The following is a 27,954-nucleotide window of genomic DNA, read 5'->3' on the forward strand; positions in this document are numbered from 1 at the left end:
AGGAACCTCTGGAGCTTCTTGGCAACACAGGCATGGTCAATCCTATTCTCACTTAAATGGTCTGGTGAAACTTACATTTCCTTGTGTATTCTCTTGTGATGGAATACACTACAGACTATCACCAGACTGTTCAGTGAACCTTGATCTGTGAGCCTTTCACCAATCTCCTTCATGTTGCCAAGTCTATGGTTGCTCATGACTTTTTTGTACCCAACGTTGCTGCTTCCAATCTTCGCATTGAGGTCTCTCATCAGTATGGTGAAGTCTCTCTCAAGGCATTACTCCAGAAGGGAATATAATCTGTTTTAAATTTGTTATTTTTCTTCTCCCTTGCTGTCATTTATGGCTGCATAGCAATAGTTTACATTTGTGTTGATCCATTATTCTATGTGCAGAAGGTCTATGTGATGATTCTGGAAGCGAGAGCTACCCACCCATTCAGAGCTCTGTCTGATGCTGGTGTTATCATCAGTGCTACTCCCTGTGTGTGCTGGGTCTTCTCTTGCGCATGTCCAGAATAAAGCCGTATTCTGCCTGTAGCCAGTCTTTTCTGTCTGGGCTGTGTCCACCTGGTCTCGCTGATGCCAAGCAGGGCCAATTTTAATTGTTTCATCTTCACTGCCACTTGGGCTGTCTTGCATGTCTGGTACATAGTCCTCATGTTCTATGTTCCGATGGTAATGGTCTTAGTCATCTTTGTGGCTTCTAAGGATGTCTGAATTTCGCCACAAGGCATCATAGCTCTCTTTGAAGGAGATTCCTCTTTCCCCAAGGCTGGGATGTCTTTTGGTTGACATTTCTGTAGCTAAGATTTCTTTTTACATGTTGGGGTAGCTAACCCCTCAAAAAGCCTCCTCCTTTTACACCAGGAATTTGGACCGCAATGGCAGAGTATCATCCCCATTAAATGGATCAGTATATTGCAGGTCAAGCTAGCTTAGTGGCATCATTGTTACAGAAAGAACAACTTTTACACCCCAGATTTCTCAACGGCTCCTGCCAAGAAGTATTAAAGGCATGATGCAGAGGAGAGCAGTTTTAGTCCTTCCTCCAACTATCTGACTAAAGGAGTGCACTGAAGTTCCACAAAGCAACCAACATGTATCACCAATTTGATCTTGTTTTTGAATATGACAGGAATTCATACAAGAGAGAACATGTGCATGATGGAATTTAAAACTTAGCAATCAAAGTATTTTAAGAATAAGTACAATTCTCCCTTCCAATGGGTAGACTCATGGAAGGCATACAAGTATCATAATGCATTATGAGTTAAAACAACAAGAGGGCAAAACAAAACTTCAGAGTCGAAAATTGATTGGACCTTGTTTCAGAATATGGCAAGAATTTAAGTTTGTGAATGAGCATTGAAGTCCAGCACAGATTTCAAAGTAGTGTTCACAATGGAAAAAGGTCTTCAAGTAGTACCACCTGATGGCAGCATAACGTTTGAAAAGTTTGTAATGTAACACCATAACGTCGTTCATGTGTAACACAATTGGAAGGGTAAAAGTCAACTGACAGTTGTCCTATCTTCTGAAAAGTAAATGAGCTCCATTTTTCTTTTTTAATAAATCTGCCAGCTATGATCTGAGCAATCTACAAGTGCATGAAATTAGCCCATCTATGAAAACCATAGACTTATAATGTGAATTGCATGCCAGAATACCACACATGGTCACAACATGTTTCATCAGAAGTATTTCCTGACAACACATCATACGCACAGAGGAGCTCATTCCACTGATGCTGCAGGCCTACCTGTCTGTTCAGGAGTATATCCCATATAGGGAGTCATGGGTGGGAGTTGCAGCACCCTAGGGCATCCTAGATTCGCCACTGCCTACATAGCATCAGTGACACATATAGCATGTAAGCTTTCAAGCTCTACCATGCCATCCATGTATGGCAGACCTTCATGGGGCAAATGGCTGCAGGTCACCCTCACTGTCAGGGAAGCCTGATGGTGTGAAGGATGCAGCCAAGTGCAGATGGCAGCCACACCCTATGGCAGCAGAATCTGGATAGGGTGGGGGGGAGACAGTATCCAGTGCAGCAGGTAAATGCACGCTAGAGCAAGGTGAGGGCACACATGATGCAGTCTGCCCTCAGGAGCCTGAGAGCACAACTGATAGGGACCCAAGTGCCAGAGATATTCATGGCACTCGCAACTTAGATCATACTCAAGCTCCACTCCACTCCTTAAATTCCTCAAAAAAACTCATAATTGCAAAAGTATAAAACTAATGTTTCAACTTTAAACTGAAGAATATTACAATAAAATTCTAATAACATATTTTACAATAATTAATTTATGTAACACTTTTCTTCAATATATGTACAATTTAAATTTGAATGAAATGAAAAAACCCTACAATTTTCATTCTCGTTACAAAATATATTTAATTAAATCAAGAAATACATGTATGTGATTTAAACAGCACATAAAAAATTAATAACTAAATACCTGATTCATATGTTGGTCGGTAAGCATACGACAGTTCGTCGGAGGCTTATCGACTGACATTCTTGGTTCAAAGTCCAACCGCCATATTTCAATGACAGTGGTTGTAGTCCAAACTTTCCAGTCAATCCAAATGGCTTCCAACTGGATCAAGGAGTCCATCGGCTAGCCGTAGCCACCACATAATCCCTTACAGATGGTGTTTCCGCTGTGGAGCCTATGAGGTCGGTTTCCCATAGGCTTTCCATGGCAGGTTTTCTGACATGGAAAACTTGTCTGGAATTTTCTGACATGGAAGGCTGGTTGGAAAGTGACTTTGTGGGGCCCCTAGCAGGGCTCCCTTCCTTCCGCTGCCTCCGGTTTTGGGCAGGGGCACTGATTGTGCCACCTGTAAATCCCTGCACTGTGTGGCAGGCACCATGAGGATAAGGATTACAGTAACTCCCATTTCTCTATTATAGCTTGTGCTGCACAAACTCCATTGAGAAAAGTGGAGTTGCATAGTAATTGCAGTTTTGGACAACCAACCAATGGGCAGTTGGTTCTTTAACCGCAGAGATGTCGGTTGGAGGGAACTCTGACTGAAATCATAGACGGGCCCTAAATAAAAAAACACATAACAACTAAGAATCCTCTCAATATTTTCAAACTGAAATAATAATCGGAATATAGCGCAAATAAGACAGCAAGGAGATAGGGAGAAACAGAGAGAAGGAATTATGGTCAGGGCTTCAGAAAAATAAAAACCAGGAATTCTGAAATTCAAATCAGGCACTTCACATGTACCTGATCTCCTCCCAAGAGAACATAGAAAGATGAATCTCTATAATTTCTACACCATGAGACTCTCTCTTTTCCTTGGCAGATAAAGTGTGGGCAAGTTAATATCATGTTATAAACTTGGGAAATAAAGGCTTCAAGCAGGACTGACAGAGAGGCACTGCTTTTTTTTGTTTAGGATTTAGACAGATAGCACAGTTCAGATGACCTGACCATTTAGGGATGATTTTACTATGAAATCAAGCAATGCAGATCAGCAACCAACGTTGTTGCACTGCATTGCATAAAAAGGGAGATAGTGGGATAGTGATATATCTCCTAAGGTATTGCACTTTTGCTCTTTCCATTTTGCTGCCACATTTTAGGTCCTGTATCTATGCTCTTACACAATGTGTAATATTTAGCATAGTTTTTTTCCTGAAAGTGCACCCTTCACACAAAGTTATTTTTGTGACACTGCACATGTGCAAAGTGTAGCTAAATCTGGCCCCAAGCATGTGAATGTTGTGATGCCTTTGGCTGAACACACATGTGAATCTTACAAGTGATATGAGTAGTATTCCACCAGAATATCGACTACATAATATCATGAGCCTAAATCTCAAGCCCTAAATTCCAAGTACCAAACATAATGAAGGTACGTACTGGGGTAAAATAGTTTTATTGTGCCTAACTTTATATATATACACATATGTACCTTAACCTTTATTTATATCTGGGTGTGTGGGTGTGTGCATGTGTATATAGATACAAAACCAATTTCAAAACATGTTATTAGAGGAAAACACACACACAATAGAGAAGCAAAGGATATTTATTCTTCATTACACATGACGTGTTCACAAGACGACAATAGTGAAGTACAGATTTTAAATAAAACCAAATTCAACAACACAGAAAGCCGACCCATGTAAATGCTACAGCCAGTGCCATCTTATGAGAGGCAAAGTTCAAAGTGTTGCACAAAATGAAATCGAAACCAGTAAAGCAATAACTACATAAAGTGGAAGAGAAAAACAATGCAATCTACAAAATATTAAACAAACCTCCCAAATGAAGTGTAGGATAAAGACAATTCAATCTACAACATATTAAATCAAGGAAATGTTAATAAAATATTGTTCAGAGTCTCCTTTCCCAAACAAAATTCTGCTTTTGTTATTCTGGTCTTAACCCTTTAAACATTCTATAACAAATATAGTTAGTGGGAAATTGATATCTATCCAATAATCTTTGTTGTATTCATCAAAAATCAGATACCATCCTCTACATTCTGTACATAGTGTATATCACATGTGACAGCCCAGTAAATAAGCCCAACATTGCCAACTCCATGGGGTAACATAGCACTGGCATTTAGTGAAATGCGACCCTACTATGAGGACACTCATGACCAGGACATCACTGATTACATATAGGGAGGCTTGCGTGAGGAGAGATCAACTTGTATAGAGTGACATCACAAAGGAAAGGGAGTCAGGGTAAATCAAAAAACAGCTTTTACTAAATGCAAAAAATGTGGGGCATGCAGTCAATATGGAAACATCATGAGTTGTATTCACCTTGTAGGAAAAACATCAATGTTAAAAGGAGCATTGCATATAGGAGTGAATAAGGGCCAAATGTATAAATTGGCGGTATATGCAATCCATCACAATGATAACAGGTTAAATGTACCACCAATACAAAGGTCCGCCTGCCCGATTTAAATAACAGCAGACCTTCATGTTGGCCACAGTGGTGAGTACGGTCTCCACTGTGGCCAAACGTTTCTGACAGCCCATACTTTGCAGGGCCATCAGAGAAATAGCTACATGTCCTCCTGACCTATTTAGGCAGACATGTAGCAAGTTTTTTACTGTAAATTGTGGTAGTAAAGAACATTAAAAGTATTGTGCTCCCCTGTACTTGAGAGAAGACTCACATGATGAGGGAAGCATTATATCTCTTCTTTTCAGAAAGAAAATCCTGTCTTGGGATTTTCGTTTTGAAAAGAATGCTGTTTGCTACAAGGCTGCATCCTTCCTATGCAGCCCTGAAGCAAACAGTAAAATGATTTGGCAGGAACTACTGCAGCTGCACTTCCTTTAAATACATTTATAAATGATTGCCATCTTGTGGTCATTTGGAAATTAAGTTATTGGCCTCCCTGCCATGGGGACAGAGTAATTAAATCTGAGCCTATGTTATTTATATGCTGCAATGTTCTTGCTTCAAAGTATTTATAGTGAGTACAACATTATCCGTGTACAAGAGTATTATGCATTATCAAAGAGTTATAAGATGGAAAGATTCCAGCTAAGATTGGCAAATAATTCCCCCCTCCCAAAAAAAGTCCATGGGGGATGAGAATAAATAAGTAAATAAATATATTCAGCCGCTGTGAGATTGATTCAGAGTGACCGGGAAAATAAGCAAAGTAGATCAGAGTCCAGGTATATCATACAATATAATACACTATGATAACATTTCTAAAGCATGCAGCTGCTACCAAAGAAGTTTCCAGCGCTAGCCGCCCAATTGTATAGGAGAAGAAGACTAGTTAAACGTCAACAGAAAGTTTATGCATCAAAAAGAGAAGTCTTTAGCAGTTTTTGAAGAAATTATTTGGAAGGAGCAAAGCGTAAGGTCATGGGCAATGGCTTCCAGAGTTTGGTGGCAAAAAAGGAGCAACCTCCTCTTCTTTCCTTGTGTACCATGGGAAGGCAAATATGTCTTTGCGCATTGGAGCAAAATGATCTGTTATCATCTATTATCATATTAATGTATACCAAGGAGTGTAAAGATTGGTGAAGAGATGTATGTATCATTCATAACAGAAATGTGTTTGGTTGTCTTTTCTGAGCAGACAATCATATTTTGGAAAAGTATTTTTATATGTGGTATGAAATATATTTTAAATTTGTGTTTGTCTATTGAATTGCTTTTCTAGACTTCAGGATCCTATGGAACAGTACCCGAGGTGGGTCATATTTACAATCTTTAAAGGATTATGAAAGACTGTATATGTTTTGTACATTATTTGCTCAAAAAGTGTTTGATGAAAGGATTATGGAAATGCAAAATGTAAAATGAATATAGTGGCCCGAGATGGTTTTGTTTTTGTTAGATATGTAAATGTGTATTTTTGTGTATATATGTATATATTTATGTGTGTGTATTTATGTATATGTATGTGTGTGTATATATGCATATTATATATATATGTGTGTGTGTGTATGTGTGCTTACCTAAATACATATATAATATATATATATATATATATATATAGAGAGAGAGAGAGAGAGAGAGAGAGAGAGAGAGAGAGAGAGAGAGAGAGAGAGAGAGAGAGAGATGTGTTGCACTTCATTACACATGACGTGTTCACAAGACGAATTCAACAACACAGAAAGCCGACCCATGTAAATGCTACAGCCAGTGCCATCTTATGAGAGGCAAAGTTCAAAGTGTTGCACAAAGTGAAATCAAAACCAGTAAAGCAATAACTACAAAAAGTGGAAGAGAAAAACAATGCAATCTACACAATATTAAACAAACCTCCCAAATGAAGTGTAGGATAAAGACAATTCAATCTACAACATATTAAATCAATGAAATGTTAATAAAATAATGTTCAGAGTCTCCTTTCCCAAACAAAATTCTGCTTTTGTCATTCTGGACTTAACTTTAACCCTGTAAAAATTCTATAACAAATATAGTTAGTCAGAAATTGATATCTATCCAATAATCGTCGTTGTGTTCATCAAAAATCAGATACCATCCTCTCCATTCTGTACATAGTGTATATCATATGTGACAGCCCAGTAAATAAGCCCAAAATTGACAACTCCATGGGATAACATAGCACTGGCATTTAGTGAAATGCGACCCTACTATGAGGACACTCATGACCAGAACATCACTGATTACATATAGGAAGGCTTGCGTGAGGAGAGATCAACTTGTATAGAGTGACATCACAAAGGAAAGGGAGTCAGGGTAAAACCAAAAGCAGCTTTTACTAAATGCAAAAAATGTGATGCATGCAGTCATTATGAAAACATAATGAGTTTTATTCACTTTGCAGGAAAAACATCAATGTTAAAAGGAGCATTGCAAATAGGAGTGAATAAGGGCTAAATTTATAAATTGTCGGTATATGCAATCCATCACAATGATGACAGGTTAAATTTACCACCAATACGAAGGTCCACCTGCCCCATTTAAATAACAGCAGACCTTCAGCTTGGCCACAGTGGTGAGTACGGTCTCCACTGTGGCCAAACGTTTCTGACAGCCCATACTTCGCAGGGCCATCAGAGAAATAGTTACATGTCCTCCTGACCTATTTAGGCAGACATGTAGCAAGTTTTTTACTGTAAATTCCGGTAGTCAAGAACATTAAAAGTATTGTGCTCCCCCTGCCCTGGGAGAAGACTCACATGATGAGGGAAGCATTATATCTCTTCTTTTCAGAAAGAAAATCCTGTCTTGGTAATTTCGATTTGAAAAGAATGCTGTTTGCTACAAGGCTGCATCCATCTGTTGCAGCCCTGAAGCAAACAGTAAAATGATTTGACAGGAACCACTGCAGCTGCAGTTCCTTTAAAAACCTTTATAAATGATTGCCATCTTTGGGGTCATTTAGAAACTAAGTTATTGGCCTCTCCACCATGGGGAGAGAGTAATTAAATCTGAGCCTATGTTATTTATTTGCTGCAATGTTCTTGCTCCAAAGTATTTATAGTGAGTACAACATTATCCGTGTACAAGAGAATTATTCATTATCAAAGAGCTATAAGATGGAAAGATTCCAGCTAAGATTGGCAAATAATTCCCCCCCCAAAAAAGTCCATGAGGATGAGTAAATAAGTAAATAAATATAATCTTCCCCTGTGAGATAGATTCAGAGTGACAGGGAAAAGTAGCAAAGTAGATCAGAGTCCAGGTATATCATACAATATAATACACTATGATAACATTTCTAAAGCATGCAGCTGCTACCAAAGAAGTATCCAGCGCTAGCCGCCCAATTATATAAGAGAAGAAGACTAGTTAAACCTCAACAGAAAGTTTATGCATCAAAAAGAGAAGTTGTTAGCAGTTTGTGAAGAAATTATTCGGAAGGAGCAAAGCGTAGGGTCATAGGCAATGGGTTCCAGAGTTTGGTGGCAAAAAAGAAGCAACCTCCTTTTCTTTCCTTTTGGACCCTGGGAACGCAAAGATGTTTTTGCACATTGGACCAAAATTATCTTTTATCATCTATTATCATATTAATGTATACCAAGGAGTGTAAACTTTGGTGAAGAAATGTATGTATCTTTCACAACAGAAATGTGTTTGGTTGTCTTATCTGATTAGAAAATCATATTTTGGAAAAGTATTTTTATATGTGGTATGAAATATATTTTAAATTTGTGTTTGTCTACTGATTTGCTTTTCTAGACTTCAGGATCCTATGGAACAGTACCCAAGGTGGGACATCTTTACAATCTTTAAAGGATTAAGAAAGACTGTATATCTTTTGTACATTATTTGCTCAAAAAGTGTTTGATGATAGGGTTATGAGAATGCAAAATGTAAAATGAATGTAGTAGGCTAAGATGGTTTTGTTTTTGTTAGATATGTAAATATGTCTGTGTGTATATACATAGATATGTGAGTGTATACGTGTAAAAATGTGAGTGTATATATGTGTGTGTGTGTGTATACATATATATGTGTGAGTGTGTGTGCTTATCTAAATATATATATATATTGAGGGATAGATGTGTGTGTGTGCATGTGTGTATATGTGTGTGTGTGTGTGTACCTACATAGCCTCAAAGTCTTACCAGGTCCCATGCTCAATTGGCAGCAGTGCACAGTCGGTGTGAGATTTAAATCAACATGGCAAGTTTCAATCTGATGAGTAAAACATGCACCCCAAGTTGTTTACTTTATATTTATACAGCTGATAGACAAATGGTAAATGTGTGCGGTTACCACGTACAACACTTGACACATTTTGGGGATCTGGTCACCCTGGTCACAGATAGAAGTATGCATTTTCCTTGCTGGATGGAAACTTGCAATGTTGTTTGTATATTTAATCAACATTGCACGTTTCCATCCACCAAGGAAAACGCTAGAATGTTCACAGACAGCCGCAGACGTCTGTTTGTGAAAAAAGACTCTCTATAAAAAACATCTGCACAAGGTAAAGGATGTGCCTACAAGGGGACTGACCAGAGAATTACAAAGTAGGGCTGGAGCTTGGCTGAATTGGAGTAGTGAGATCTCCGTGAAGACGTTGGTACAAGGTAAAAAGCTGAGAATGGCTGCAGCTTGGCCTCTTGATGGGATTTGATATCTGAAGGCAAAGGGTGTGCATAGTATGGGCCTGACCACCTAATAGGGCTTGGGTGTCTGAAGGCAGGGGGCTTTCTGTGACAATTTCTTTGCAAGGTGCAAGATGTGTGTAGTAATGGTTTCAACACATCATGGGGTTTGTGTATCTGTAAAGGAAGTTAGTGCCTAGTAGCTTTGCCACCAAATGTGGTTTAGTATTTTGAGGGAGTGGGTTCTCCGGAAAAAAATCAGTACAAGTCAGAGGCTGTGCTAGTGAGGGTTTGTTTACTTAATTGAGCTTAGGGTATAAGTAGGAGGAGCTTGGCCAACTAATGGGGATTGGCTGTTTTGACAGAGTGCGCTCTACTTGAAGACTGTTGCGCAATGCTAAAGTTGTGCATAGTATAAACTTGGTCACCTAATGGAACTAGTGTGTCTTGAGGTGATGGATCTGCAGTGTAGGGAATTGGCCACCAAAAAAGGGATCTTTCCATGAAGATTTCTGTATAAAGGAAAGGCTGTGAGTGGCAGGTGCTTGATCACATAGTGGAGCTTAGTTGTCTGGTGGGAGTGGGTACCTCATGAAGGTTTCTGTACAAGAGGAAGCCAGTGCGTGGGTTTCTCCACTTAACGGGGCTTGGGTATCTGGAGGTAAAAGTATGTTGTGCATGCTAATGGGACCTGGTTGTCTGGAGTGAGTGGGCTCTCATTGATGATGTATGCACGAGGGGAATGGTGTGCATGGCCACCTAATGGTGTCTTGCTGTCTTCATGGGGTGTGCTCTCCTGGAAGACATTTGTAACAGGTGAAGTCTCTGCACAGTAGCAGGTTGGCTGGGTAATGGGTTTGGGTGTTTTTCAGGATTGGACTCTCCACAAACTCTTCTGAACACATTCAAGGCTATGCGCAGATCAAGCTTTGCCACCCAATGAGGCTTGGGTGTCCGGTGGAGGTCATCTCTCTGTAAACATTTCTCACAAGATGAAGGCCAAGATAAAAAGAATGTTCACAGTGGGATTTGGGTGACTGGATGAGTAGGCTCTTCATAAAAACGTCCGTACAAGATGAAGTCGTGTCAGGTGGCTCAGTGGACTAATGCATCCATTGGACCTCATGGTAACAGGTTCAAATCCCTGCGGGTCCACTCAGCGTTTCATCCATCTGAGGTCGATAAAATTTGTACCGTTGGGTGACAAACATCTGTTATTCAGCGCCAAGACACCTACGTGTAATCGTGCACTTTACAAATACTAATGTTATGTTATGTAAGTCTGTGTTTAGTAGGGGCATGACCTCCTAATGGGATTGAGTGCCTTGATGTGTAGGGTGTCTATATTTGAGACCAATGCCTATTGGCTGATTTGAAGGAGTGGTCACTCACCTTAAAGACTTCTGCACAAGGCGGAAGCTGTACATAGTAGGGACTTGAGTGTCTATCTAAGGCCACCATGCTACTTATACCTATTCCAAAGGTAAAGAAAATACCATTGTAAATTTCAAATCCCTAGGCATTTATTGTTCTAATTGCCACTGCCATGTGAACTTGGCATTTAGACTCACTTGCCAAGTCTTAAACTCCCCTTTTATTGAATTTAAGGCACATCCAAGTTAGGCCCTAGGTACATTTAGTGTTATGTAATTAAAAGGTTGGGCAGGTACTTTTAAGTATTGCCTTTCCTGCTAGTAACAAACAAATACTACTGTGAGGGTCACTGTTCCCATATTAAAACACTGGGGATACCTTATTACATTTAATACATGTGGTTCCCAATTTGGCTCAGGTAGATCTGTCATGTTTTTTACCTTGTAGATTGTAATGTTAAACCCTCCTAAATGGTAATATCAGATTTTTCATTACAATTTTTAAAATGCCAATTTTAGAAAGTTGTCATTTTCCTGACCTAGCCATTTGTACCAGCAGACTATCTTGGGTCACATGACTTTGTGAATTCCCCCAAGACAGTCACACAATAGGGGTATTAGGTGTGCCTCAATGGGCCATCACTGGAAGGAAGAGGGGGACAGAGCTGAGCACAGTTTCCTTTTTTTTTTAACTTAAACCTGAATAGGTTGCGTCCTATCTCCACACATACATTGTATTGACCCTGTATTGTCACTGCAGCCAACTTGAAGCCAGGAAGGGAAATCAGGACATTTCCTTTACTTCAAAGAACCTTTCCAGAAGCTTCATTCACCTTCTAGGAATACAGAATGAGGATGTAAAGTAAAAACAGGACCTTCAGACCCACTCTTCAGTTCACTGCTGGACCTGCTTTTATGACCTGCTGTGCAGTTTGCCAGACTCCTGCCCTACCTGTAAGGACTGCTTTGCTGCCTGGAGCCTTCCTTGAACCCTAAAAGGCAGCCCTGCTATTAAGCCCTGCATCTTCTTTACCTGCATATAGGACTACCGCAAGTGACTCCAAGGTCTTGTTTACTAGCCTTCTGTGCAGGGGAACAGGGATAAAAGGCTCCTATCTTGAACCCAGCCTGAGGGGGCCCTGAACCCCCAGCAGTTTTGGACCCTTGGTTATGGTGCCAAAGGTACCCAGACAGCCAATTTCCAATGCTGAGGAATTAGACAAAATGTTCTGAAAAGCAGTAGAACCTGCTCTCCTATTCGCCTGAGGTGGATCACTGGTCTGATTGACTTTGCAGCTTCTCCTGCTACGTTCTTCCCTGCAGCAGAAAATCTGTTTCAGTGGTCCTTTGCCAAAGATGTATCTGTCCTTGTGGAACTGTCTTCGGCTATAGCCCTCTGCATCGACCAGTTGGAGGTTATCGCATTCCATTTTGATAACTAAGTCCACAGCTATTTGACAACTATGCTCCTTCCTTTGACTCACTTACAGCCTTGCCCCACTACACGACTACCTTCCCAGACATTTTTATTCAAGACTTTTTCTATGTCTGAAGATAACCGCTGGGATATCTGGGTCCACACCAAAGTGCCCAAGAAGACATCCAGGGGGGCTCCCAAAAGAGTGGTCAGGGTTCCCACCAATACAAAGAGGGGGAGGTAGAAACAAAGAAAGTTAAGTCAGATTTCTAATAAGTACTTTAGAATTGGTAATTTTAGAAAGATACCTGTTACCTGCCTTAACCTTTCAGAAGCCCATTTGCATAAACTTCAACCATCATCTAGGAGTGGAATAGCTCTTTAATGAGGTGTGAACTAGCTCCCAGAGCTGTGGTACTGAGACCCTTGTCTATGTCAAAGTATACTCCCACTAACATCCTAGGAAAATGTGGGATACAAAAACCTTTTGCAAACTTTTTATCCTGGAGAGCCATCAGGAGACAAGGCATAACTTGCAAAGCTGATCCAACAAGGGCGCATTTCTCAGGGCCTGACTTCAGCGTCACTCCTACTACTTTCTAATGTCCAATCAATCATAGGTATATTAAGCATGACTACTCACCTGTAAGGGTCTTAAGGCGCTGGGGGGGAGTTGCAGAATCCAGTTCATCAAGGTCTGTCGAAAAGCCAGGTTTTGAGGTTTCTCGTGAAGATATGGAGTGATGTTATTTGCCTGAGGTGGAGAGGTAGGGTGTTCCATGCTCTGGCTGTGAGGAAGGAAAAGGAGTGGCCTCCTGCTCTGGTCTTTCTGTCGTGGGGAACTAAGGCATAGGAGAGCTGGGCTGATCGTAGAGTTCTTTGAGTTGCGTGGAAGTTGATTCGGCTGTTGAGTTATGCTGGTCCAGTGTTGTGGAGGGCTTTGTGTGTGTGGATAAGGATCTTGAAGGTAATATTAGCCTCGATTGAGAGTCAGTGGAGTGTGCGCAGGTTTTGGTAGATGTGGCAGTATCATGGTAGGTTAAAGCCTAGTCTTGCAGCAGCGTTCTGGATATTTTATAGCTTACAGGTGAGGTTTTTGTTTATTCCAGCATAGAGCGCGTTGCCTTAGTGAAGTCTGCTGGTGACAAGGGCGTGGGTGTCATTTTTTCTTTATTCAATGGGGATCCATTTGAAGGTCTTCCGCAGGAGGCAGAGGATGGGGAAGCAGGAGGATGTGACAGAGTTGAACTGGCGGTCCATTTTGAGCTCAGAGTCTAGGATGATTGCGTACATGGTCCATGGGGTGGGTGGGCTGCTGAGGGTGGGGGGCCACCAGGTGTTGTTCCGGGCTTTGGGATGTGGGCCCATGATGAGTACTTCTGTTTTGTCCGTGTTGAGTTGGAGGCAGCTGCTTCTCAGCCACTTGACGACAGCTTCCATGCCTTCTTGGAAGTTATGTTTGGCTGCATTGGCTCCGTTGGATAGGGAGAGGATGTGCTGGGTGTCGTCTGTATAAAACAATGTTGAGTCCGTGGGTTCTGACCATGGGGGCGAGAGAAGCCATGTAGATGTTGAAGAGCATTGGTCTGAGGGAGGACCCCTGGGGGACTCTGCAGGTAGCTGATGTAGGGTCCGAGAGGAAAGGGGGGAATCTGATTCGCTGCGTTCTGCCGGAGAAGAGAGTAGATCCAGTCTAGGACCTTGTCATGGATACCTGCATTGTGGGGTCTGCATATTAGTATGCAGTGGGATGCCGTGTCAAAGGCTGCTGAGAGGTCGAGGAGGATGAGGGCTACTGTTTCTCCTTTGTCCAGTAGGGAGAGGATGTCATCTGTTGTGGCAAGGAGGGCAGTTTCTGTGCTGTGTTTTTTTCTGAAGCCGGATTGAGATGGGTCGAGGATGTTATGCTCTTCGATGAAGGTGGCGAATTGGCTGTTGACAGCTTTCTCAATGTCTTACGCTGAGAACGGGAGCAGGGAGATGGGTCTGTAGTTTTTGAGGTTAGGGGGGTCCACTGAGGGCTTCTTCAGGAGGGGGTTGATCTCAGCATGTTTCCAGTTGTCAGAGAAGGAGGCATGCACCAGGGATCAGCTGATGGTGTGGCGAAGCATGGGTGCGATGGTGTCGGAGGCTTAATTAAAGATGTGGAGGGGCAGGGGTCCATGGGAGCCCTGGACGGTTTTGACTAACCCTGGGCGTAGTACCTCTACGCCCACGGAGTGGACGTAGTGTTGCCTACTTTGCCATTTGCGAAGTAGGCGTAGCAGGCGTAGCAGGCAACACTACGCCCACTCCGTGGGCGTAGTGAAGTTGCCCGCCACCCGCCTCCCTCCCGCCCTCGATAAATACTTAAATAATGTTTTTAAAAAGAGAAATGCGCATGCGCGGGCGGCCACGCATGCGCATTAGTATCCAAGATGGCGGCGCGGTTACCAGAGGGAGCCCCGGAGACGCAGCCGACAAGGTAAGTGGTGTTGATTCTTCTTAAAAACATTATTTAAGTATTTAGGGAGGGCGGTAGGGAGGGCGGGAGGGAGGCAGGTAGTATTTAGCGAGGGCGTGAGGGAGGCGGGTGGAGCGTAGTGGGGCTACGCGAAGTGCGCGGGTGGACGTATTTTCTGTCCCACTTTGCGTAGCTTCGCGTAGCCCCACTACGCCTACTACGCCCAGGGTTAGTTTTGACTTCATTGCCTTCAGTGTGTCTTCGGTGGTGAGGGCTATCCAGCGGTCAATCGTCAGCTTTGGGGTGTCAGGGGTGGCTGGTGGGGGATCTGTGTGTTGGGTGTCTTCATCAAAGTTGACGTAGATGTTGAGGTGGAAGTATGTGCTGAGTTTGTTGCAGAGGTCTTGTGGGGGGGAATGTCAGTCGACTTGCTGGTGGGTTGGGCGAACTCCTTGATATGTTATGTTTGAAGAGTTATTTGCTGTTGTGTGCTTGTGTGGAATTTCTGTCTTCAATAGAAGCTTTCCTCATGTTGCTGATGAGCTGGTGGTGGTAGTGGCTTTGAAGTTGTTGTGGGCTTCTGTGGATTTGGAGTTCCTCCAGGTCTTCTCAAGGTGGCAACAGGTGCACCTTGACTCACGGAGTTCGGGGGTGAACCATCTGGCCTTCTAGGTGTGTGCATTGTTGTGCTACTTGAGGGGGGCTAAGGTGTTGTTGCAGTCAGTGATCCATCTGTGTAGAGTTTGGGCGGCGGTGTTGGGGGCATTGTTTTCCGTGGAGGTCAAGGTGGAGTTGCTGGGTGATGAGCTCAGCTGGTCACCAGTGATTTTGGTCCAGTTTCTTCGTGGGTGTCGGTACGGTGTCTGGATGGTGGGAGTTCTGAAGGTGAAGTGGATGCAACAATGGTCTGTCCACAGAAGTTTGGTGGTGTGGCTGAAAGTGATGGAGTTTCCTGTTGTGAAGAGGTGGTCAAGGGAGTGTCCCACTGAGTGTGTGGGTACTGTCACGATCTGGCAAAGTCCAAAGTTGTAGATGTTGTCAGGAAGGGTTGCTGTTTCGGGGTCTTATTGGTTGTCAAGGTAGAAGTTGTGGTCTCCCAGCAGGGTGTAGTTGGTGGATGTGATGGCATGCAGGAAGATGATGTCCGTGATGGAGTCGGTGAAAGGTCTGCAGGGTCCAGGGGATCTGTAGATGAGGGTTCCCCTGAGGGTGGTGGTAGGGGTTGTCAGTATCTTGAAGTAGAAGTGTTCCATCAGGTCTGTGGTCTCATTGGGGAGTGTGCTCAGGCTGAGGGTGGATTTGTGGATGATGGTGATTCCTATTTTTTGCTGTATGTTGAAGTTTGATTTGCTGGTGGAAATAACCATGACTGCCCTGTCGCATTGTGTGTACGTTGTCTTTTAATGAACGATAGAATATTACAAGTTCTTGAGTGCACAGGATGAATGTTGGGATTGGATGCATTTGGAGATCTTGTTATTTATAATTGCTCTTTTCTCTTATGTGTTTCATTTTTCCAGCTTCAAATAAATAACTGTAAGCTCCTAATTATTGAAGGTGTTATGTTACCAAGGGTATGAGAATGGTGGGAACCTCGACATGAGAAATATAGTGGGAACTCCAGCCTTAAAATTCAATGTTTTTGGTTGAACTGTATGTAGAGCTCAACTCACTAACCTAAGGAAGAAGAGAATGTGAGGTTTTCACTCCATCACAATTGACATGTATGTTTTTTAGATATACATTTATTATAGACAATTGAATCTCGAGTTTTCCTTTGTATACCCTTTTCAGTTTATTTGTAGATGTAACCCGTATGAACCCAGGTGTGAGATTCTGCTGTACCATACTACCAGGACAGTATGGTACTGACTCAGGGGCGCAACTAGACCCATACTTTGGGGGTGACAGACAAGTCAAGCACTGGAGAAGGGTTAACGCTTAAAATAGTGGAGCGTTACTATCCTTGGACCAATGCAAGATAACAGATGGATAAATTGTGCATTTTAAACATGCTGATCAAACCTGACAAGGTAGAAATAAGAACATTTTAGTGGATGTGACAATGTCTATAGGTAACTAACAAAGCTCTTCACAGAGGGCAATGAGTGATTTGAAAACTAGAATTCAGCTTCTACAGATTTCAGTACATAGCACTGAAGAACCAGTTTTTGCAAAAGTTATTATAGGCCAATGGCCCTTTTTAGACACTTCTCTGAAAATTCCTTCATGAAATGCCGATGATCTCATAAAATATTTTTCATTTCATCTTCAGAAAAATCCTCCGGTCTGACTACCCAAAAGTACACTTTCAGTTTCCTCATTGGGTCGTTAAAACATATGCTTATTTGAGGCCACCCACATTTATGTGTCTCAGAATATTTAGCTCAGTGGGTTAAACATCCATGATTTTGGGATTTGTGACTGGCAAGTCTCATTTCTGGTTCCTAGTGCATCTTCCATTACTACTGAGATTGAAAAAGTAAGTGTCAATCAGATGGCAACATGTTATAATGTAGTTCCCACTATTCCATAGGATCTATGCTTTTGTGGACAACACATTTTGAGTGAGGTGCTTAGACTGAGTCCATGCACCCCTGTAGTACATGTTGGCCTAGAGACCAGCTAGCTCACAGAGCCACCATAGCCACCCCTAACGCAAACAGGGAGTGAACAAAAACTGGTACAGTTTCCACACCCAGTAAATTAGTGTGCAGGTACACTTGACCACTTACAATTGTGCTGGGTGGAATTCTTTCATGAAATCTGCTCCGTACACTTCCTAATAAGGGTCCATGTCATTTATGGGCACCTTGCAAGTGGATTGATTAGCTAAAGAGAGTGTAATCCTATGAGGCAGGAGAACCAAAGAGAGTTCCATTTCTTGTTGTGCACTTCAGAGTGGCCATAGTGGCAGGGTGGCGCTCTAGTGCTCAACAATACACAGACCTATAAAAGGCACTATGACATCTACGCGCAGCGGACGTGCGCAGCAGGTGCGCCAAAGGCAAGCCCGTCTGCGCCCTTCCGCAGCCGGTCGGGGCGAGGGGCTATGGATTATGGTCAAAATTCGACCTATTCTGCTAGCGAGTTAACTTTACTGAGACCTTCTGTCCCTCAATGCCCCTCCCTGACCACAATACTTCTCGCCGCATCTCTATCAATGGCATCTTTTGGACTTCATCACCCTATCGATCTATGGAACTTAGTGCCGTCCCATCCACTACCCCTATCTTCCCACTAAACCTTTAATGGATCTCCGCTGTATATATCTGAATACCCGCTCCCTGGTAAAGCACCAACTTGATATTTTTTTACTCCTTGTCACTGAAAAACCTGATATATTGTTGATCACGGAAACTTGTCTGACCCAGGACTCATTGCCAGATATCCTTGCAGCACTCCCTTCAGATTATTACATCTCAGCTACTAAATGCCCCCTGGTAAAACGGGCGGCGGGGTGGCAGCCATCATCCATAAACAGCATACGTTTGTGGCTCTTCCCCCCCTTGTACTGACGGAGACTGTGAACTTAGTTATCAAACTTGATACCGACAGTGGGGCCCTGGTAATGGTCCTGGTCTACCGTTCCCCTCAAGTTATAGCCACTTTTCCAATCAATTTGGGAGAACAATTGCCCCCCCTTGTTGTGAATTTCTCTAAAACCCTCCTGGTCGGAGATCTAAACTATTGGTTTGATAACAACGCAGGTGGACCACAAGCAGCCGAACTCCAGGAACTACTCCTAAATCTAAATCTGGCACAACGCATTCACTCTCTCACTCATTAAAAAGGTCATAGCCTTGACCAAATATGGTCCTCCAATCTTTTACTCTCGCCCCCTGTTATCACACCTTGTATATGGTCGGACCATCATTTAATCCAGTTTACTACCACCATTAAGGGCTATATCAAACCTCTACCCTTGGCAGGAGGTGTTACCAGAAAATGGAAAGCTATAAACTCTCTCGCCCTTACAGACACCTTGATGTCTACGTTACCTACAACCTGCAAGGATGTAGATATCATGGAAGGAAAAATTACGAACTGGCTACTAGCAGCCACAGACATTCATGCATCCCTAGTGAAATTCACTCGTACACGTGGTGAGGATGCTCATAAATGGTTCACCTATGACCTAAAGAAATTAAAACTTGATTTACGCCAGAAGGAAAGGAAATGGTGAGCTAAATATACCTTGCAAGATAAGGAGGAGTTTGTCACAGCTCGTAGAAACTATTTAAAAATTATTTTAAAAAGTAAAGCTGACTACTTCTCAACCAAAATACTAAATTCTCAAAATAAATCAAAGGACATTTTTAACGTAGTAAACGACCTATGTAACAGTGAGAGAGCTGCCCCCATCCAGGTCCCCACTCAGGAACTCTGTAATTCACTTAATGAGTTCTTCATAGACAAAGTCTCCACTATAAAGAGGAACATCCATAGTCCACATAGTGTGGAACCTATAGATGACCTCTATTATAATCCTCAAATCCTTGATGCCCTTCCCCCTATTGACTCAATAACTCTATCAGAGCTTCTTGCCAAGGTTGAAACCGGGTCACCAAATGATATCTGTCCACCACATATCTTGAAAGAGATATGCTTGGCCCTACCAACGACTATTCTCCCATTCCTGAACCATTCTCTTTCACAAGGCAAGGTACCTTGCAACTTCAAAAATGCCACGATTGTCCCACGTATAAAAAAAACTCGGGGCAGACCCCTAATATATGGCCAACTACAGGCCTATCTCCCTCCTCCCTTTCCTGTCTAAATTACTTGAGGCCCAAGTGTCTAGATGTCTGTCAAACTTTATTGAACTCTCAGATTATCTAGAACCGAACCAAGCCGGCTTCTGTCCGTCACACTCTACGGAGTCTGTGACTCTCGCAGTCCAGGATACCCTAAGAATTAATGCAGGCAAGGGCATCCATCAGGCTTTGGTACTCCTTGATTTGTCGGCCGCGATCGACGCGGTCGATTATAACATACTGTTGAACCGTGTCGAGCAGGCCGGCCTCAGGGGTCCCGCTCTCAGATGGATAGTGTCCTTTATTACCAATCGGACGTAATCAGTGAGACTTGGAACATTTACAGCCCCAAGGATATCTTCCTTCTGCGGGGTGCCGCAGGGTTCATCGCTCTCACCACTTTTATTCAATCTCTACCTCCAACCCTTGTTACACTCTCTAAAAGACCGTAAAATTACCATCTTTAATTATGCTGACGACCTGCAGTTGATAATCCCCTTTAATTCCCCGGACTCTGTTGTCGAGTTTCAAGCAACAATGTTACATATACAGCGTTGGATGGACTTAAACCACTTTAATTCCATTGGTTTCTATTACCACTTGCACATCTACTAATCCACTCGGCACTTGTGCAAGTGGTAATAGCCCTTGTAATCTCTCAACTGGACTTTTCGAATGCCCTGTATCTTGGTCTTCCAGTGGGACTCCTAAAACGACTCCAGATGGTCCAGAATCAGGCGGCTGGACTGATTTGGAAACAACCTAAATGGCAGTCAGCAAGGCCTGGCATGGAGAAACTACACTGGCTGCCGATGGCCTAAAGGATTGCTTTTAAGACAGGATGCACTGCTTTTAAAGCCCTACATGGCAATGGTCCTAAATTATTAAGAAATATGATAGTCAACTACAAGCCCCAGCGCAATTTACGTTCTGCCCATCTCAGCCTAGCCACCACCCCTTCGTTTAACAAAAAAAGGCAAGGAGGCAGCAGCTTCTTCTATCTAGCAGCAACTTTCTGGAATTCTCTACCTCTGTCACTTAGGAATAGTGACAATCTTTTGGGATTCAAAAAGCTTCTGAAAACATGGCTCTTCAAGCAGTCCTACTGTTAGGAATTGTACTTCTGTCTCCCCGAAATAGCGCCAAGAAACCTATGGGTGTACGTGCACTTTAAAAATAGTTAATAACATAACATAACAGAAAGCACCCCGCACTATAGCGCAGACCCATGCCTGAGCACACCACATTTGTCCCTTGCCAGCCCTGTGAGAAGAGGCTATGCTGCATGCGAGGTGCAGGAGTGCCATATACATTTAAGCCATCCCCAGGCTAGGCCTGGGCGAAGACCACGCCAAGACTAACAAGACAAGCCTGTCTTAGCCCATCATAGTCCGGAAGAGGACAGCCGGCCCCTCCCTCTTGTTCTTTTTGTTCTACGGACTGTTCCTTCTTTAGAGGTGGCAGTGAGTCCTTCCCAGAGATAGCCGCGGCTTAACATACGTAGGCATTTTCGGCCCTTGTTTGGAGGAGAAGATTCTTATTTAGTGCACAGGGAATGATGAATGATTCTTTTAACAAGATTAGACCCTCTGAACCAATAAAACTATGTTTCAAGTACTGGTTTGAACTTAGTATACAACCTCCCAGCTTAAGGATTGTCTCATAATGTTTGACCTGGTTCTAAAAAACAGTTATTGCGGGCTCTGAGACCACTGGGAGAAACAAAGTAAGAAATAAAATATAATAAGATTTAGTTTTTCTTTGTTGGCTCAAAAAATGTGAAAGAGAAAGGCTGCCAAAGCCTAATAAAGACCACAAGGGGTCCACGCCTGACATTAATGAATTATTCAACAAGGGCAATGGGGCTATTGGAATTCAGATTACCTCAGTAAAGGAGACCCTGAATTTAGAAAAACAGGCGGAAGTGGTGATGTTGAGTATTGGGGCCACAGCAGGAAAGGTTGGCCATGAATGTCAGACTGAGGTCTTAAATGGTCAATTTCCCGTAAATGGCTGCGTCCAAAATGTGTCTGATCATATGTTAGTGGACAGGAATGTGATACCCAACCACCATCGAAGTGCCCCAGAAATCCAGAGATAGTCCCCAAAATTGCTGAGAAATATAGAAATTGAGGTAAGAGGGGAAAATCTATTAGTACCCAATCTAATACCTCGACGGGCAATCTCAGTAAGATAAACAATAAAATTGATGACCTAGATAAATTCATTAGAAATGCCATAACTAACTTATCAGAAAACAGTGGCCTTAATTGAAGAGACCTTAAATAAATGCTCAGTAACTCCAAAGCGTCATAACAATGGTAATTCACTAAGTAAGCATACAGATACAGCAAATCTCAAAGGCAGTGAGACAACTTTTTTGCGACCTATTCAGTTAGTACCACAGAAAGACACACAATGTGCAGGGATACGTTGTAAAGAATGCCATATTATGCCAGGTCATATGCCTCCTTTTGAATTTACAATGACCACAGTGGACCTAACTTGACCTAGTACAAACACAGTGAATTTTAATAAAGGAATGAATTTCAGGGTGCATACATCCACCCATTCAAGTAATAATCAGCCTACCCCTCTTTTATCCTTAAATAGGCAACAGCCAGAATGTCCTTGCTGGATCTTCCACCAGCAGCTACTCCCCCTTACACTGTTATTTTGGTCAATGTTCCTAAATTGTTGTCCCATGCATTAGAACCCTCGGACGCTCCAAGGAATAAAGCCTTGTTCTGGCTGGGTACAACAACAGGGCTAATGGAGGTACTTTTTGCTGAATTTAAAATGGTAAGAAGAGTCAATTGGATTGGCAGAGACAGAACATCCCTTCAGGGTGATTCTGTGGTAATAACAGTTAAAACTCCACATTTTGTTCAAACTATCTTGAGGAGAGCAGAAAATCATTTTATCATGAGCCAGGGCATCAATGTAGTGCCATTGGGATATTTTATCAACCACCGAAGGAGCTACATACAAGAACAGATAGGAGAGGTTTTTATGATAATGTTTGCCATAGATATAACGTCCCGATCTCTAAGCGACAATTATGCAATCCACACAAATGAGGGGTGGTAGTTCACATGTAACACCAGATATACATGTACATATTCCCAAATATCCGATATTCCTGTAAGCTTTCCAGCCTTTCCATGCCTAAAGAAAGGTTTTACGCCCTCTATACATGGCATAAGGTTTTACCTCAGATACAACATTAACTCTAGAGACATTTCCCATAACTATAGATCCATCTAATAGAGTAAATGATATGAACAACATAGGTAATAGTAAGGATCTTTGACATGTTCTATTTTGGAACTTGGCAGGTATTCAATCCCAGCTTACCAATCCCCTATGGTTAGATTTAATAGGGAAATTTAACATATTACGCCTCCTAGAAACCTGGGTAGAGAACACTATGCATATCCACGGGTATGAAACATTGCATACCGCTGCAGTACCATGGACTCGCGGGAGAAATAAGGGTGGGTTATGCATATATGTATCCAACTGTGTAAATGCAAATAAGATTGAATTTAAGAAATCAGAAATGTATTACCCAATTGTGACCTATGGCATTGACAAAATGCATGTATAGCTCTGTTGATTTTTTATAAAAATATCCCATCAAACCAGATTGTGGGGGTACTAAGGAATTTGAGTAGTGACCTGAGTTTTATACAGAACGACAATATATAACATGGGTGAGTCATTTGGGATAGAGATTTTAACTCTGCATTGTGCCTGCATACTGAGGGGGACATTGTTAGAATCACATCTGATGATGGAACTAATCAAATTAATTTTTCACATACAACCTTTGGCAAATATTTAAATTAAGTTATGTTTTCACTTCATCTTGGTTTCGCCAATGATTTATGTTCTCCCTCAGTCCCTCCAGTCATACCTTTAACAGAAGGGATATGTTCAACCATTGATTTTATCCTTCTGTCAAACAGGCATTTCAGCAGGCTTAGTTCTGAACAAAACCAATATCTAGTCCCTATGCTGGCCTATGGCGGACTTGACTGAATTTTCAAGGTCACTACTAACAAACTGTAAATCTGTCCCTTTAGTTTGCATTGAGGAGACTACCCCAATGCTGAAATTTTAAACTCTTTCACACAGATCACTAGAGATGTTAAAAAGACCTTATTTGTGGAGAACAACACATCTTACAATAGTAAACAAGGCTGGTTCAATGCCAAATGCACTGAAGCTTATAGTAAACTGAAACACGCTTCACAAAAGCCTACTAGAAATTGACAAGAAATTCAAACGGCACAGGGGATTATAAATGTGCTCTTAAAGAACGCAGAGGTGTGTTAAGAGAAGAAACATGGGCAGCAGTGCACAAAGCCTCTTTAACCAAAGATAATACTGGCCTTTTGGAAGTTAGTAAATGTCTTTTTTCTGGCCCCTCGAGATATACCAACCATAGAGATAGCTATTACCGAGGACCAATGGTTAGACCATTATTCGAACAAGTATAATAACAATGTATAGGAGACATCAAGGGTTACGTCAGAATAATTTCATGAGATATCTTTACCCAATTACTATCCTTTAGATGTACATTTTACCTGAGAAGATGTCAACTGTACCCTTTTTTCTTTTTTCTGATAGGACCTTTATAAATCAAATTTGTCCCTATAGGGCCCTCTGCTAACTCAAGTGGTAGCAGCATATTGCTCTTCCGGCTTTATCACAACTTGGTCAGAATCAACATTGGTCCTACTTTTTAAGAAAGGAGACTGTCATAACCCTGTATGCCACTGACCAATATCATTTCTAGATTCCTTGGTCAATGTGGTGTGACGCATTATACTGAATAGATTACAGGATTGGGCTGAAGACAATGGCATCATAATTGAGCTGCAATTTGGCTTTTGACAGGGCCTAGGCATGGTCGAGCAGGGTCTAATCTTATGTATCCGTTTGAGAAAGTACACACTGGCCAAGCAGGTAGGCTCTATCTGGCATTTGTAGATTTAATTGCAGCCTTTGACTGCATCATACCTGACAAACTATGGAAGATCTTAGAAGATATGGGTGTGGAAACCCCACTTATTCACTTCTTGAGGCAACTGTATAGTGATGAAAAAGCAAGGGTTAGTTATGAGACCAGTGGGAAGTGTACAGCTATGTTCAAAATATGGAGAGGGGAAAAACAAGGATGTGTTTTGGCAAATTTTTTATTTGCATTGCATAATAATGAATTAGGTCAAGTCATATCAAATCAGTGCTAGGACAAATCGATAAGCGTTCTATACCCGCCCAACTGTATGCAGACAATGCTGTTTTGATGTTGCGGATTCAATTGGGGCATCAAAGGCTTGAAACTAGTTTTTCAACATTTATGCATAATCTGTGCCTTAGAGTGAACACCTCTAAAACTTTTATCATATAATGTGGGAAAGATAATGCGAAATGTAGAGACATATTTATTGAAAATAATAAGGTTGAATTTACCAAGAGATTTTCTTATTTAGGCATTCTTTTTGACCAGAAGGAGACACCGTCCCAGGCTGTTCAAGCAAAACATTATTAGTTATGAAAGCTACTGCTGCACTTGCCAACTTTGCCAGAAAATTGGGAAGATGACCTGTCGTCAAAAAATGTGTCTCTATGGCAATCTACGGTACAGGCGTCTGGGGTTATGCAGACAATCTGGCCCTGCTGTCAGTAAAGAATGACTTTTTTAGATTTTTGTTGGCAGTCCCAAGTAGTATATCTACTCATACATGTCATTCTGAACTAGGGATGCCGCAAATATCCAACCTTATAAAAATACAACCCATTTTATCATGACACAGGATATGGTCCACCCCTAAATGCAGATTTAATTGGGATATTCTGAATAAAAGCTTAAAATCACAATGGGCCTCTAGTACCCCATAGTTAAAATATGTCAAAAAAATGTTGAATGACCTAGGGTACCCAGAATACTTTGACAACCCTGGTACCATAATTACAGTTTCAAGAAACAATGTAAAAATATATTGTTAGATGCTCCTTGAGACACACATATTCTCAACCAAAATATTAAAGGCAACAATATAGGCGAATCAAATTATGTTAACCACCTATTGCATTCAGCTGCATAATGACTATGTACCCATGTGATGATAAGTCTCCGCAAACAACAATACATGTTCTTTTATTTTTAAAATGTTATTATGTACCAAGAAAGAGGTGGATTTTACCAATTTTAAGCCTTCTTAGTCCTAGACAATTTAATCCTGTGTTTTTTAGTATTACAATTTTTAGAGAACAAACATTTCCCAAGGTCTATAGATTCATTCTTAAAAAGTGCAATTAAATACAGGAAAACTATTTATATATGAATTTCTCATAATATGTTATTTATAGTAGGTTTCTTTTAAGGCATGTTATTGTTAGTATTTTTAGTGGTTTCCTTTAATCTTGAACTGTTTATAATATTATTTGATATCATTTGCTTTTATGATTTCATTGTACAAATCGAATAAAGTTAATTTGAATTGAATTGAGAACCAAAGAAAAAACTAGCTAACACTTCCTTACCTGTAAATGTGTTTTGGATTCAGTAACCTATCTTATATGGATGTTATGTAGAGGATGAGCCCTAAAATTGACACGATAAGCTGAGCTATTGCCAAATTGAGCAAAAGGGTCTTGTTTGCACTAAGAGCCGGTGTGTGAGCTGATCCCTTAAAATATTTGCCATATAAATCATGCAGCAAATATTATGAAAAAATTATGATAGTTCCTTAAAAATTAAAGAAATATATATTTGTGAACATGCTGAAGCTTTTCACCTTAGTACATAAGAGTGCATTACTGCAATTAGGAGCATTTGCTAAAAGTGATATTTGTTAAGCAGGACTCTAGAGTGATGTATTCCCGCCGCTCCCCCAGCCTGATGACTTTGCTATTGGTGAACTATAAGTCAAGTCACATGACATGCACCCTAAACCTGTTCTACATTTATTTTACATATTGAGCAACATTATAGAATATTACATCAAAGCAAAGTGGTTTTTATACAGCACAAATCTCGAGCTCATGTAGTTTAAAGTGTTCTCTTAAGCAATTATGAAGAAAAAATACACATTGAAATCTCAGTTCCTTTAGGGCTTGAGAGGCCAGGAGGAGCTGAAGCTGAGCACCTGGCTTGAGCCTTCTGAGACTCACTCACTTCTTGGTGAATATAATATTAAGATAAAGACTTGAATAACCATGGTGCTTTCAGTGGAGGTGGAATACACATAGCCTATTCCCCTGTTCATTTAACAGGATTCAGTCTGTGACTGTCTGGTTAAACACACAGACACATGCAGAGATCACATTAACCAAATGTACTGTCCTGTAGCATAAAATAATACATTCCACACCAATTACTTTAACTTGTATTTAAAGTGTATACCTTGCATTTTATATGTATTTACCTGAAGGCTGAAAGGACCACAAAACAGTTGGAGTATTTTGTTCCCATGTAGCACCTCCACTCTCACATTCAGGGTCACAGTTCCTATATTTAATGTAGTTCAGTTTCTGGCTCATCTGCAAAGTTCTTTGTAGAAGGCTGTCACTGCGCCCCATCTGCAGCGCAGCCCAGTATAGCCCGGTCTAATACACCCAACAGGGGTGGCTGAAGCCCTTTTAGCACAATTTGCATCGCATACCTGTTCTGACTGCAAATTGCTTAGTGGTGTCTGACTGTTGCCACAACATCAGTACTTTCTGGGAAAGAAGCTTGCTGGTGGATTTCCTAAAATCCTAAGGGGAGGTTTGAGCTACAGAAGTTGGAATTGTTTGGGGACTTTTTCAACAATACATGTTGATAAATTTGTGATGTGTCATATTTTGCAAACTGAGATATTGGACATTGCTTTTGTGTCTCTCTCCCTCAATTTTGAAAATAAGTTGGATATTATCATATAGGAAAGTTTCTGTATGAGAAATCAGAATGACTCATGAGATTTGTGTTAATTCCTTGCAGCCCTGAAGAAGCATCCATAAAGGCAACGAGATATGTGCTGGCTTTTAAGACATATCTCAACAATTTGTCTAATGCAATGGATTTACAGAATTGCTATTCAAGATATTTTGTCTGAAGAATATTGGACCATTGCAGATCTTCAGTGTGCTAAAAATTTCACATGAAACAATTGGGTAATAAATACATTTGTGTGAATTCATGTGTTCTTTGGCATGTATTATTTTTTTTCCTCCCCATTGGAAAACAATGTTTAGACTTTGAAGAGAATATCAGTTGGGTTAACAACTAACAGTGTGCGGGAGCCAGCATGATGCATCATACATTCTTAACCCATTTAAGTTATATGGATTTTTTGTAATAAAGGATTAGCACAGTGCCACCCATGCCGAGCTAGAAAGGGACAAAGTATTTTTCCATTTCTACAG

General features: G+C 41.4%; 1 protein-coding gene across 7 annotated transcripts in view; it reads left to right on the top strand.

Annotated features, from left to right (window-relative positions):
- LOC147693514 (uncharacterized) overlaps positions 1 to 27,728 on the top strand; it is a 117,139-nt gene extending 89,411 nt beyond the window's left edge. For 4 of the 7 annotated variants that reach the window (XM_086933740.1, XM_086933744.1, XM_086933742.1 and 1 more), the window contains 3 exons: positions 6,177 to 6,206; positions 8,669 to 8,698; positions 27,530 to 27,590. In XM_086933740.1, coding sequence (XP_086789866.1) covers positions 6,177 to 6,206; positions 8,669 to 8,698; positions 27,530 to 27,535 — 66 coding nt within the window. In that variant the 3' untranslated portion in view covers positions 27,536 to 27,590. Of the gene's footprint in view, positions 1 to 6,176; positions 6,207 to 8,668; positions 8,699 to 27,529 lie in introns of all 7 variants that reach the window. The other 3 variants (XM_086933741.1, XM_086933743.1, XM_086933738.1) reach the window with 2 other exon arrangements.
- Positions 27,729 to 27,954: the final 226 nt, after the last annotated feature.

The sequence above is a fragment of the Lissotriton vulgaris genome, chromosome 8 (assembly GCF_964263255.1).
Source record: "Lissotriton vulgaris chromosome 8, aLisVul1.2, whole genome shotgun sequence".
NCBI classification, from domain to species: domain Eukaryota; kingdom Metazoa; phylum Chordata; class Amphibia; order Caudata; family Salamandridae; genus Lissotriton; species Lissotriton vulgaris.